Genomic DNA, 14,613 nt, shown 5'->3' with positions numbered 1-14,613 from the left:
ACCTTCTGCAAATTGCTGTCCTTACGTGTTAGCAAAGATAGACATGCAATTACAGAACTGATTTATATCTTAAAAGATCAATCTACAGCTACAGCACAGATCAGTTCTCTGTAAACCATGCTCAGATGGCAATGGGCAACCCTCAAGAAAAAGTACTCTAACAAATCCTGAAGTACTCCAAAATGTTAAATTATACCAAGAATTTGGAGCAAGTGTGAAAAACATAGATCCATTGACTGCCTAGAAATCTGGTGATTTACACAGCTGTGGATTTACTTTCTGCATCTTTCAGCTTCTCATGTTTTAATTACTGAGTATATTGTGAAAACACAGATAGTGAAAATAGGGCTAAACAGTAACTCAGCAACAATTCCAAGATGGCAGTAAACCATCTGTGATGGTTTTGGTAACCAAAGCCAAAGCACAGAAAGCCTTGCAAATCTCTCTAACCTGTCATTTCCATTACATGAAGTCATCAACTTCATATAATTTAAAATTATGCTTGGGAAAGACTGCAGCAGTGCCTAGGGCAACAGGAGAATTCACCATGAAAGTATTTTACTATGGGAAGCTTTATTATCAAATTTTTCAACTTCTTAATTTTGAAAAGAGAATTAAAACCAAAAATACACTTTTAAAATATATGCTCCAAACTTCTAGAAAAGTCTATGTTTAAGACAAACTGAGTGTCAAACCAAAAAAGCATTTCTCAAGTTGGTACTTCTGAATAATTCTAACTGTGGGATATGAGACCTAATGACCCAGAGGTACCTGTTTCAATGCTGAATTCATTTGGTGTGCTAGAGAACATTAGGCATTAAAGTAGAAGAATGACATTAAAATGTAGGAGCTTAATAAAATTAGCACAAGTATTTTACCTGATTAATTCAAGTTGGCCAAGCAGATGTTTTGGAAACTAAGATTCTCTAATTCTCTAATGTTTTCTTTTTTCCTAAGGTGAGCTTTCAATAGCCAGCTTCAAAACCATGTCTACATTTGGCCTCTATTACCTATTTCATCTCTCTCTCTTTCTAGGCAGCCCCTTACCGTTATGCTCTTGTCATTTGGATCACAAGTGTGCAATTCTCTGCTAAAAGCCAGTATTGTATGTGTGCTGTTTTCCATGGCATAGTCGAGGTGGTAATCCTGCTGGGGGTCCTTTTTCAGTACCCTGTTTTCATCTGTAAAATAATCCTGTTGAAAACAAAAGATACACCACTATTAGAGTGCAATATTAAATTTAAAATGAAGCTTTATGTCCAGTACCAAAGCCCCTTAAAACATGCCTTGATGTAAAATGCTGAAGTATCCTAGTTTTGTGTCAAATGATAAATCTGAGGCAGCACTGAACATTTTTTGATTAAAAATCATCAAGAAAGTGAGTCTCCTTGATGAGCAGCTTAAAGTATGTTTTGAGCAACTTTTAACTACACAATGCGTGTATTAAAATGCAGAAATAAAGGCTGTACTCAACAACCCAGCAACCCTATTTATCACGACTGGGGTGTCATGAACTTTGGGTGGAATTACCAAGAGAATGAATCTCACTTAATATCCACAATTTTTTTTTTTTTTTTTTTTTTCCCTGCGAAAAGCAAACCTCTTGAATGAACACTAACTAGAACCAGAAACCCTAGGGCTTAACCAGCAAGGAAAGCACTCAGTTCATACAAAAGGTGCTGAGGAGGGGGACTGTTTGTAAGAAAGAGGCTCCCCCCCATCTGGGGTTCAGCAGCAGCAGCAGGGTACAATGGAGCAGCAGCCACAGTGATGCTGGGTCATTAACCTCCTCACCTCAAATTCCTTCAGCCCCCACACAGCTGGGACCCTCTCCCCCCACCCCTGCCACCCTGAAAGGGCTTGCCAGCACCTTAAGATGCATCTCCTCTGGTCACCCTCTTTTGAGTTTTAAGCTGTTTCTTCCCAGTTTGGGATAGGAAGGGAGATTTTTCACTGATAGAGGTATTTCTGATGTCAAACAGGCTGCAGGCTGACACCACTAATTGCACAGATCTTCCTGGAAGGTGTTTAATTCTGTAGTTGTTTGGACCTCCATTCACTTTTTGGGTGTTTTCTAGCTTTCCCCTTTTGTTAAAGTGGGGGTAACCAAGCTGAAAAACTGTAAAATGTCATGTCCAAGTATTCTGATACTGGTAAAAGCAGCTGATGCCTTATTAATTCCCCAAAGGATCATTTAGGAACTCTAAGCTTAAGCATTACCCCGCCCTAGAAATCCGTGTGCGTGCAAGAGAACACATGCACACCAGTCAGAGTTCACAAGCTGGTCTGCCTTTTAAAGACATACAAATAACTACATGCCCAAGCATTTCGTTAAGGTATACTAATTTGGATGAAGTTTGTATAAAATTATCTCAGTCACAATGCAGTTACAAAGCAGCAAAGGGTAAAAAGCCAACCATTTTTACCAGGATGAAGTTACTCGGATTTAATTCTGTCTTGCCAAAACTCATGAAACAGTTTGGATCTTTTAAGTTCTGGAACAACTCTAAATTTCAAAAATTTTGAAAGATACTTGCCAGCACTTCTCATGACTACAAATGAATGAGTACATATGTGAAAGAATAAACACATGGAAAAATAGTAACCAAAAAGAGCAAAAGAGGGATCTGGGACCCAAAGCTGTATGCTGAATGAAAGGGAACTGATCAGCTGGCTTTGTTTAGAAAAAGAATTTTGGATTTGCCTTTCCAGAGAGAAATAATGGATCTGGTTTTGGATGGTACTTGAAGATGGGTACTTTAAGGGATCAAAATTGCTCAATTTTTCAGTCCTGCATTAGAAAGAAGCAGTGTACATCTATATGCAATGTCACCCCTCTGAAAACATTCCTCTATGGAATCTCCACTTCTATCTTAAAAAGAGTAAATACTTGTCTGGATAAGAAAAGCAACCTTGTGAACACCAGCTTTAATGAAAGTGTGACATCTTTGCTGCAGTTTTACATTAAGTCAGAAGAAGGCACTGATTGTGTTAGAATAAGCACCCAGACATTGAATTACTGAGGAATACAAATGGTAGAATAGCTCTTCTTCACATAAAGAGGTTGAAAGTCTTTGCCTGACAGGGCTGTGAAGGAAACCTCAGAAATGTGAAGCAAAGTTAGGTGTCCATACTCATACATTTTGCAGATAAACTTCACCATTTCTTAACAAGTCTAGAGGATACAGCCATAATGAAATAAATAAAAAACAAGCAAAAAAAACCCACAAAACACCACTTTTTTTCAGACCAGAGCCTTGACTTCCACGAGCCTGTGGGAAGAACGCAAAAATAACTTGACAAAGTTGTGTAATTAAGGTATTAGCTCGGATATGCCTCGATAATGTGACTGTCAGAGCAGTTATTTCATTCCCCTGGATGACAGGCAAAACCAGGTCACAACTCTGGCTCACTGTGAGGGGCTGATTTTGTGGCTGCCAGGGAATGCTTTGGGGAGGTTGGCCCCAAAGCCCAAACCCCAGGAGAGGACAGGGCTGCTGCCCAGGGGGAGAGAGATCCCTTGAGCACTGGGGGTGCTGCCTGCCCCTGCTGCCCATGCCCAGCAGCACCTCACTCCCCAACTCGCCTTAAATTATTCTGTGGGCAGATGCTAATCTGACCAACCAATGTTCATCTTTCCCATGTGAAATTTTCTGTCAAGTAATAAATTCCTGGTGTCTACTTACTTTCTCTGTCTGATACCCGCCACCTTGAAGTATCAGGGTGCTGAGAATACCTGGGAACCAAATTTCTGTAGACAGAGGAAGACAGAGAGATGTCTATTTGTTCCCCAGTCCTATAACTCCATTGCATGCAATGGGACTGCCCTAGATGAAACAAGTGTGGATATGCTTGCCAGAAGCTAGGAGTTAATGAACAGCCTCTATTACTATTTTTATTTGCCTTGCTGAAAATTGTCCAGATGTTGCTCACAAAAATAAAATTAAATAATGTAACAAAAAAACTTCTGAACAGCTCAGAAATTGAGTGCTCAACCTCACCCGTGAAAATTATTTGTTTACCAATGTGAAAGCAAAGTAAGGGCACATTGCTAAGGAACCACATTGATCTCTTTCTGTTGACAGAGAAGATTTTAAGTCAAACTGGACAGACTTTGCTCAACTTACTCATCAGAGCTTAAAAGACTTTAAGACAAGTGTTTGTGTGCAAAATGTAATGAACAAAAGGATGTTATCAAAAACAAAGACATACTGACAAATAGTGATGTCACATCCTTTTCAGCGGTATCTTGAAAAAGTAAGAAAAAGTTAGTTAGAGATACCTCTATATCTTTATATATGCTCTATGCTTGCTTTCAGAGTGGAAAAATAAGAATAAATGGAAGGTCTGCTCCTGTGGTACAAATGCAATTAAAGCCATCCACATTTGGACAGCTAACACTCCATTTAAGTCCTGTGTCTAGTCAAAGGACAAAGCTGTATAGCTCTGAAGGCCTCTGAAAAGTGAGTTGTAAGGCCAAACAACAACACAGAAAATGGATTCACCAGGGCTCAGAGAGGGCAGGAGGCTTCTGGGCTTCAGCTGAACCAGGGATATTTAATTATGATTTGAAACTTTCTCAGAGACAGAATTCCATAACACAGAACTCATCTAAATTTGCAAGTTTCACTCATTGCAGTGCTTCAATGTCTATCACAGATGGTCTGAAATCTACCACATATTAGAATAGCCTATTTTTTGTCCCAGGTAGGAAAACATTCCCGTGTGGTGAACTCTTTTAAACACGTTTGGTTTTGCCACCACATGCAGTTAGATAGAAAATCTGTCTCTTTTTGTAGGAAAGTTTATACTGATACAAGTTCCCTTGAGTTTCTTGAGTCCCAGAAGAGATTGTCAGAACCTTAAAACTGGACTTCTGAAACACTCCCAGCACAAGCCTGAAAACATGGATTTTTATACTGATTCAAAACTTGCACACAGTTTCTCCAGTTTCTTACACAAAAAGATGTTTATATCATACATTAAATGAAGTTAAAAGCTGCCAAGGTTCACATCAACTTTAAAGAAGTATAAAAAGTTACAGAAAGAGAAAACAAGGGTGAAATTAGCATATTTTTCTAGTAAGAACATCTTATTTTGGTTATTTAAATTGTAAATGTTTGAAATAAAGTTTCAGAAGTGCTATTGATCTTGGTGCATAATAATGAAGATGTTATTTTTTTATCTCAAAATTTGCTTATGTAAACAGTTTATGTTTGAATCATTTAAACTTTCTGCACTTCCTTTGAATATATTATATATACTGGCATTTTAAACTCTGGGTTAAGTTGTGCAACCAGTCAAATAATTAGGCACCTCCTTCCTCACATTACATAGAAGTCAAAACAACATATGGAATATGAAAAATCTTACTGACATGTTCTTTTCCAGATGCAGTGCTGATCATGTTATACCGTTTCTGAGATCCCATTAACCTCTCTCCTTCTTTAAAAAAAAAAGGTTTTGCAGCATATATGGTTTCTGATTGCTGCTCTGCAAACAGTCAGGGAGAGTAATTTCTTAAGGATGTGAAAAGAGGCTGTTTTCTCCTTTGAGAATGTAAGCACAGCTGCAGAGGGAAGCCTGACCCTACAAGCAGCACCAGCTGTCATCGCAGGCTTGAACAGGTGTTTATGGGACTCCCTCCCTGGATCTTTACAATGTACAAGACTGTTTTGTTTGTTATATCCATTTCCCAGCCTGAATTATATACAGCACCTTTTAACCTCAAGGAGCATAAAATAACTTTCAAACTATGGCCTCATCCAGCAATTGGCCTTGCTGGCTCAGCTTGTGAGCTGCTGGGATTTATACACACTGCCCTTCTCTGACCAGGAGATTGCTGCCATTCCAGCAGCCATTTAACACCTACAAGTAATAAAGCCAGGAATAGGAAATGGGGGAAAACCAGCTGTGCTGCAGCTATTCCTCATCTCTGGTCTGTAACCAACCCAGGGAGTTTCTAACATCCGCAATCTATCAAACTGATGTTGAAGACTGGGGTCGCAGACAAATTTGGTGAAAGGAATCAGGAAGCTGTAACTAAGCCCAAGTTGGTGGGGGAGAGGTTCTAACTGAGAATAAATAGGATGAATAATATGCTACAGAACTCAAAAGAACAGACCAAAACTTTTGTTTGAAATAAGCACCAAGCTATGCCTTTCTGGGTTTCCAAAAAAAAAAACATCTGTAGTCAACATCTCTCTTTTTTTATTGTTGTGTCCAATTTAGATGGAATCCTGCTGCTCATGGTTCCAGCACGCACTGGATGTTACCACCGAAAAGAATCTGGTTTTACACTGTATTTGGTAAGAAGCAAACAGAGCACGAATTTACAAATAAGCAAAGCAAACTTCTTTGTAACCTCAAATAAATTTCAGCTTGAGTTTCAGGCAAAGAAACTTACTGTGTTCTTATGTCAGGAATAAGTGGAGTCCATCCAAAAAATAATACAAGCAGAAGTCAGAAAACATCACTACACCATATAAGAACACCTTGAGAGCATTCCAGTTGACTGATCCAATGTTGAGATTGGTCCCAAATGAAAAAAAATTATCCACAGAAAGGGTACAGTGACAGCAATCAAGTAGCTGCAAGAAGTTCCTAAACTGGGGCTGGTAAATTCAGCTGGTGCCCTATGACCAGACTGTTTGTAATGAATTTACTGATTTATGTTTTGGGTTTGTTTTTTTTTTTAACCTACACAGCAAATTAGCATGAAGTGATTTAGTCCTTGCTAGGAAGCCAGTATCTCAGTCAAAGGTGCAGTTCCAAGAAGCTGTTCCCAATTCCTGTTACCATTTTAACTAAACTGGATAAATTACACTGGTGTAAATGTGGAATATTTACTTCAGGTGTACTACTAACTTTGACAAGGGCAGAAAAATCTTATCTGTAACAAATAATTGTGGGTGTCGACTGAACTTTAAATGCAGACATAAACATATACACAAGAGTTTTCCACTTGTATATTTACAGAAAGTTAATGAGTGTATGTGTGTGTACATGTAGATATAATTTCTTTGCAAAAAAGGGTGTGTATTTCTTAGATATAAACCAAAATTATTTTCTCTGAGACATGTCTTTCCTCACTGAAACTGGATGTCACCTGAATACACTTCAGTGTTCTTCTTGTACATAGTTCAAGGCTGCCTGAAGCAGCTTCCCAGCAGCCTACAGCCTGCAGTGACACCCCTTGGTTTCTGTGCCATTCCTGGGAGATATAAAAATATAATAATACACAAATGGAAAACACTGAAATCTGGAGTGCTCTCTGATTTACTACACAAAGGTGTAAGAAGTACAAGAGGTTAAAAGTTGAAATACAACATCACTTTTCATCATGGATAATTTGACTTTGCAGCAGAGTCACAAGGACCTATCCGAGTATTTTTATCAAGAAAAAAATGTTGATTTAAGAGGTTATATTCCAGTTATATCAGAAGCTCTAAATCTAGATTAAAGGCTCATCTAGCACAAACAGACTAGACAAAACATGTAGCAATGTGTTTAATGAGAAAGAAAACCTGCAAGTAGGAGATACGGAGTGATCCAATCTGTACTTTATCACAAGGAGCATTCCTTACACAGGAGCACTTTACCAGTACTAGTTTTCTTGGTTTAATTACTTTAATTACTTAAATTATGAGGAAGCTTTAAAAACACTTAAGGGATTTTTAAGCACAAGAAAATATCCCCTCTTCTCTCTCCTATGTTAATGTTTATATTGAGAATTAAATCATTCCCCAGTTATTTTAAGCCTTTGCATCACTCACAGTGGCTACATTTCCATCCTGCCCCAGGTACATTTTTTGAGGAGCTGTAAGAAAATTTCATTTTCTTAAAGTTTCCAAAGGAAAGGACAAGAAAAAAACACTGTAAAGAAAAAAATAACCAAGCCAACACAAAACCAAACTAAACCAAACCAAACTAAAAAAAAAAACCAAACCAAAAACCATCAACTTTCAAACAGCCCCCCCAATGCCTGCAAAATACAAGAGCTACAGAATTCTCATCTTTTGTTCACCAACTGTTGCTTCCTTGTCCTAACAATTGTACTTCTGAAAGAGAATTACAAAGCACCCAGCCAGTGAGATGGACACTGGAGTGTCCCATTATGCCCAAGAAGGACTCATTAGTCATCTGGAGATTTTGCCCCGATGCCCAAAGGCATGAAATACCTCCAACAAAGCCCCAACTGAGATATGTCCGTGTGGCACTCACTTTGCATCCCTCTCTTGGTGCCTTTCAAGTTGTTTTCTCAACACTTCTTTTGTTGCTGTTGGCATGAGTGCACTTAAAAGCAGCATATCGTTAAGTACAGAGAATGCTCCCTGTTTTGTGTCCTTTAAAATCTCTTCCAAGTACTTCCCTATGAGCAATTAAGCAAACTCTATGGGATACATTTGATAACAGATATTCTTTAGTTTGGGTGACAGTTAACAAGCAAGGCTGTAATGAATAATAAAGTACTTTTTAGCGACACACAGTCCCTATTCACCCTGAGTAGGGGCTATTTTTGTGCAAGTTCAACAGAAGATTCTAACAATGCAACCCTCTTGTATAACTTGCACAAAATAGGCATTCATCAAGGAGGATTACTCTCCCCAAAATGAGGCTCTCAGAAGCTACGTGCTGTGGGTGGGGATGCACAATTCCAGACAGGGGTGGAGACCAAGGAAAAGGCATGGGTCTAGCATGAAAATGCATGCTGTGTCAATTCATAAGAACAAAAGAGATGCTTTTAAAAATTTAAAAGGGAAAAAAGGAGGAAAAAATACTAGCTAAGACTGCCCCAAGAATTTCTGTGCAGAGTAACAACTGGTGCGAGTGACCACGGCAGTATTTCAAAGGTAACATTTTGCTAAGTATGAACTCTCCTTTTAAGTTCATCCCCTCCCTACAGAAACAAAGGAAGCTGCCAGATTTCCAACACCAGATCCCATTGGTGTCTTCTGCTTGTTCTCAGACACACACACCCAAACACCACATCCTCTGCTGCTCTGTCACCACAGGGCCCTCACTTACATGGAGAATCATCTGTTCACTGATGCCTTTTTCAACCTCTCTTTGATAGAGATGTTAATGAGAATCACTATCATTATCAGGGCCTCATGATAATACAGAAAATTATGCATGTACATCTACATCTACTAAGGCTGTGTCCTCTACATCATCCCAAAACATATCTAGGCACCCAAATGCCAAACTCCTGAACATTAGAATACCAGATATATAATTCTCTGACCCTTCAATGCTCTTCAAAAACCTACTACGGTACACCAAGAAGGTTTGTTCTTCTTCTCTGATGACATCGAAACACTTCACCCTGCTCTACTTAAAAAGAACAAGAAGATTTTCAAATCTTTTTAGCCTTTGCTTATTATGCCAAGACACTCTTACCTTAAAACAGCTCAAACATTGAAAAGCAGGCCAAAACAAGCAACTCATTACACCCAAGATCAGGATATTCCTTAAAACTGAAAAAGCAAAACCCAGTCTTGGGTGTTCAGCACCTCGAGTCAGCAAATTTTTTCATGGAAAGCACTGCCTGCTGATGGTGGGGAATGCATCTACTTGATCTGAGAGGATAAAGAAAAAGTGCCAGAGTAAATGTTTTCTCTCTTCTCTGAATACCATCTGGACGTTTTCTTTTATCTCAATACACCCAATCTTCCACACACTAAGGCGTGTCTGCTTTTACCTTTACTGATGGCTGCAGTCTAGCTACTTTTACATATTTGCTCCCAAAAAAAGGCTCATTCCTCCAAGGATACTTTCTATTTTTAAAGGAGGAGAGAGAATCAGGGGGAGAAGGAGGGGAAGGCTAAATTCTCCCAAACGACTGGCAATTTCAATGCCCACTTGAAAGGCTCTAAAGGTGTTTCAGAACATCTTCTGAAAATCAGGCCACTAACAAGCATCTCACAACTTTCAAAGAAACCAAAAAATGACCCTTCTAAGAGTTTAGACCACGATGCACATTTTCCGACTGAAGATCATGGAATAAAAACATATTTCTAAAACCAGAAAGAAAAGTAAGTTCTTTCATTATGGGGTGTACATATTTTATAGACTGCAGCTAGGCATAAAACCACATACTTTCAACGGTACTATCTATGAAAAATTCTTTTTTAGTAGTAAATAATGTAAATTATGATGATGACATACACTTAAGACAGAACATGTTTTAAAAAAACTTGTCCTTTACTGGATACACTGTATAACTGTGTGTCCACTAAAGGGAGGATTAGATATTATTGAAATAGCATTCTAGAACAAGTCATTCATTTTATAATTATTCCTGCTGACTGGCCAGGAAAAGCTTTTAGACAAATTTTATTTCTTTATCATCTTTGTTTCTGCCCTTTCCTTGCCGGTACAAGGAAATACAGAAATATTTTAATTGAGCAACTTTTCAAAAGTCCTCAATCCAGTGTAAACAGAAACCTTGCTGTCTAGAACTGAAGAAGAAAGGAGAATGGAGAAAACCTCAGGTTGCAAGCAAGCCTAGCAGATAGAACTGTTTCTTCTGTGCCTTACATTCTCAAATGTGCAACAAACTAGCTCCTAGCACTTAGCACAGCAGATGTTCATGTACTAAATTAATGTTTCAGGAAAAATATCAGACGTTGAGTAGCCCGAGGTGCTTGTGACAGTCCTTCCCCTGTCTGTCTCAGTTGTATCTGTCTTGGGATGTCAGTGAAGCAAAACTTTGGAAGAAGAATGGAATTTGTACAGAGCCAGTTTTAAAAGATGATGAAAACCTCTGAGAGGTGCTGAAAAGAGCCACAAAAGTGTTTTGAGTGGTGGAGGAAGTGTCCTGCAGTGGGATGCTTAAACAGCTCGACTGACTCATTTCATGCAAAAGAAAATTGAGGAATGACTTGATTACAGCATATAAATAATTTTATGGAGGTGGGATGGGGGTTAGTAGACTTTTTTATGCAGTGGAGAAAATTTATGCCTGGAATCTGAATGCAGACAAACTAGTACTGGAAATCAGGAATTTCAAAGACTTCCAGTGCCACAAACTATAAAAGGTGATGGATCCTCCATTACTGAATGCCTTTACACTTGGTTTGGATGCCTTTCCAAAAGGCTTGCTTTATCCACAGGAACGAACCAATCACAAACTTTGTCTTTCTTTTAACAGTTTAATAGGTTTATCTTTAGAAATGTAAGGCTCCAGTTAGCCCTACATTTGTAAGCTAAGAGCTCATTGTTTGGTGACTAGAATAGGGATCATTTTTATTATTACTATTGGCAGTAGTAGTACTATTAGTGATTTACTTAGACAGAGGTTTTTGGACAAATTATCTTCATTTTGAAATATGGAGGGGAAAACATTCTAAAATTCATTGGTCTGAAATTAAATAAAACATGTATTTGGCTAGGCTTTACATAGTGAAATAATAGGGGGGAAAAGGGAGTATTTATGCTAAAAAAATTTTTTTCTGGAAAAGGTTTGATTTTACAAAATCTTGACAAATCGTAGGGAGAACATATTGCTAATTTATTTTTCTTATTATTAAATGTTAGTAAAAATCCATATTCTAAAAGCAGAATCTCACAAAATTTAAGCAGCATTTTCCAAGAACCACTAACTCTAACAGGATGAAAAGAAAAAGACAGACAATTTCTCCTAGCCCTTACACCAAGAACCGGGTGTTACACTGCTCCTAAATTGCCTCTCTAAAAGTTATTATTCAGGAAACTTGGGGCCAGCTCTTACTCTCCTTTCACTATCCGTGCTCCCTTGGCCCCAGAGCAACTCCTCCAGGCTGGATCTCAGGTTGCTGAGAGGGAAACAAAAGTGTGGGTCCCTCTCCCCTCTCATGGTTCCTGCCCCACCAGCCACTGGTGCCTCTTGGAAAAGAGTTTGCTGAAAGCCCCGGTTCATCCTATGTGCCACGCTCCTGTTCCCAGCTGTAGCTCTGCTAATACTTAGGACAACTACACAAACATACCTAGAGAAATATGCTGATACATTTGGGCTCCTCTGAGATTGCTTTGCCAGGCCAGGGAAAGCACCCAGAGCTCCGGCTGTTACTCTGTCAGTCCTTTTCAATAACTGGGTCAAAACACCTTCAGGTGTGGAGAGGAGGACCACCAAAGACTGGAGCAGCACCGGCTGTACCTAAGCCCATGAGTAAATCATCAGGCTGGGAAGCTAGTGGTATCGTGCCCTCATGCCAAAGGAATTAAAAATAGGACATTCAGGTGGCACCGGGATGACCAAGCTCCATCACTTGTTAGTTGCACAAGATGAGCTATGGTAGAGTGAGGGAAAAGCGGAAAGCCCCTCCGCAGCTCGCTGAGACTCTACTGTTCCTCCCCTCTTCTCCTCGGCTCCTCAAAGGCATGGCAGGGAGAGACAGTGCCCGAGGAGAGCGAAAAGAAAGGGTTGCTGCATTCCCTGGGTGATGAGGAAGGAAACCTGACACGTTTGATGAAACCCATGTAGAAGTTTGGAGGGAAGGCTGGCAGGGAACAGACCAAAAAGGACTTGCTCCTGCCAAGGGATAGGAACCCAGAACAAAAGGGATAAGCGAAAAGCTGGAAGGAATAAGCAAAGAGGTACGGAGGTGAGGGGCGAAGAGGCTGCAAAAGAAAGAGGATAATGGAAGAGGGACGTCCCGAGAAAGAAACAAACAGCAAGGGGAAGGTGTGCGGACAAAGAGGACCCGGGACGGGAGCAGGGTGCGAGATGCAGGAGCGCTCTCCCCCGGCGGGCGCTTGCGGGAGGGGAAAGCAGCCCGGCCTTACCTGCAGGTAGGGCTGGCCCCTCTCCACGCCCCCCACCACGATGTCGGCCGAGGCCATGCCGCCGCTGGCCGAGAGCCCGAAGCCCAGGTAGCCGCGGGTGCGCACCTCCAGGCGGAAGGCGAGGGCGCTGCCTCGGCGCCCCCAGAGCAGGCGGTAAGCGCCCGCGCCGTCCAGCACCGCGCTGTGCGGGTAGCTGCGCGGCGACCCGGCGGCATACAGCATCCCGCACAGCATCCCGCACAGCACCGGCGCCCAGGGCCGCAGCCGCCGCATCCTCCTGCCGCGCTCCGGCGGCTGCCTCTGTCTCCGTCTCTGCTCGTGTATGTGTGTCCGTGTGTGCGCGGAGAAGGGGGGCCGGGTGCCCCGGTCACCCCGCCCCCGCTGCGGGCGGCACCGTGCCGGCCAGCCCCGTCGGGGTAGCGCGCCCTCGGCAGCCGCTTTGTTCGCTCCCCGCCCCGGCCCGGAGCTGGCGGCCGCCCCCCGGTTCCGCCCGTCGGGGCTGAGCCGGGCCGAGCCCCCGCCGCACGGGCAGCACCTGCCGTGAGCCGGGCTCCCTGGGGGTGTTCCCGGGGAGGCTCTGGGGCTTGGCGTTAGCGAGTGAAAATTCTCCTCCGGATGGGGAAAGCGGAGAGGAGAGGGCGGACGAGGCCCCGCTGCTCGCTGGGGAACCCCCGGGCCCCACGGGAGCTTTAACTCCGCTGGAAGAGGTCGAGGGGAGGAAGCCTGGAGGCAAAGGAGCTCTTTCCAGCTCTCAGCTGCTTTTTCGCTTAGTGCGAGAGTGCGGACGGCTAAACAGGCGATAGCCCCTCGGGAGTGTTATTTTTACTCCTTAGGTGGAAAACGGGGACTCCCAGAGTGAGTTGCACCGACACGGCTCCAAAAGCACAGCTTAAAACCCCACCCGTGTCCTTTGAGGCCCCAGTGCCACCAGTACTCCACCAGTTTAGCCATGCGGTCCCCGACCCCTCCGTTAGGAGAAGCTACAAACCCTTCCCCTGCCCGCACCGTCACCGCCATTTCGGCAGGAAAGTAAAGATCAGAAAGGTATTTTTTGTAGGATGTTCCCCAGCCCCCCGCAAATCTAGATGGAAATAAAAAAATAGCACCCAAAATGGGAAAGCCGTGATCCACGAGAGTCATACTGGCCCTTGAAAGATCCAAGTGATATTCAGTCAATTTTAAAATGAAGTTGTGCTGTTTGAATTGTGTTTTGTTCGTGCTTAAACAAAAGAGAGAAAGCCTGGCACTCAACCAAAATGAAACACTAAACCTATGAAAACCAATCAAATTAGTAGGTAAGGGAAATTAAAAATGCTTCCTTTTCACTCTGTTGCATCAAAGTATTTCACAAATGTTACTAGGGCTTCCAGCCACCTACTGTGATGTGAAGAACACATCAAACTGCAGACAGCTTCTAGAGAAGAAAACGCTTAAAGCATCAAAGCACCAAAAATTACTTTCACCTACAACATAACAAGAAATAAGAGAAAACCAATAATTAGATACTGGAGAGATGAAAATAACTTTTTAAGGGAAAAAATTGGTGTAACCTTTCTTCCAGTTATACAAGTAGCTTCAAAAGTACTGACTGACAAAATAGAAAATGGTGAGATGCTCTTCTTAAAAACTGCTAACATCTACAAATGTATGTAGATTAATTTAAGAAGAAAGTGCAAGTGTGTGAGACCTCTCAAGGTCAAAGGTGTGATCTCATCACGGGGCCATGCACGATTTGTAAAACTGTGTTAGAGAAGGGATTATTAAGACAGTTTAAAGAAAAAAAAAGTACATTTATGTTTTCTGAGAGCAGGGACAAAGAAGGAATGAAGGATGTTTCTTAAAATT

At 41.5% G+C, this 14,613-nt stretch overlaps 1 protein-coding gene across 1 annotated transcript in view; it reads right to left on the bottom strand.

The window, feature by feature from the left end:
* The window catches only part of MOXD1 (monooxygenase DBH like 1), a 51,623-nt gene extending 38,407 nt beyond the window's left edge, over positions 1-13,216 (bottom strand). The window contains exons 1-2 of the mRNA XM_071740903.1: positions 12,769-13,216; positions 1,048-1,194 (exon numbers count right to left, since the gene is read on the bottom strand). Coding sequence (XP_071597004.1) covers positions 1,048-1,194; positions 12,769-13,041 — 420 coding nt within the window. The 5' untranslated portion in view covers positions 13,042-13,216. The remainder of the gene's footprint in view (positions 1-1,047; positions 1,195-12,768) is intronic.
* Positions 13,217-14,613: the final 1,397 nt, after the last annotated feature.

Source organism: Heliangelus exortis, chromosome 3 (assembly GCF_036169615.1).
Source record: "Heliangelus exortis chromosome 3, bHelExo1.hap1, whole genome shotgun sequence".
Classification (NCBI taxonomy): Eukaryota; Metazoa; Chordata; class Aves; order Apodiformes; family Trochilidae; genus Heliangelus; species Heliangelus exortis.
The sequence above is the reverse complement of the archived record's forward strand: the minus strand, read 5'-3'. Positions and strand labels throughout refer to the sequence as shown.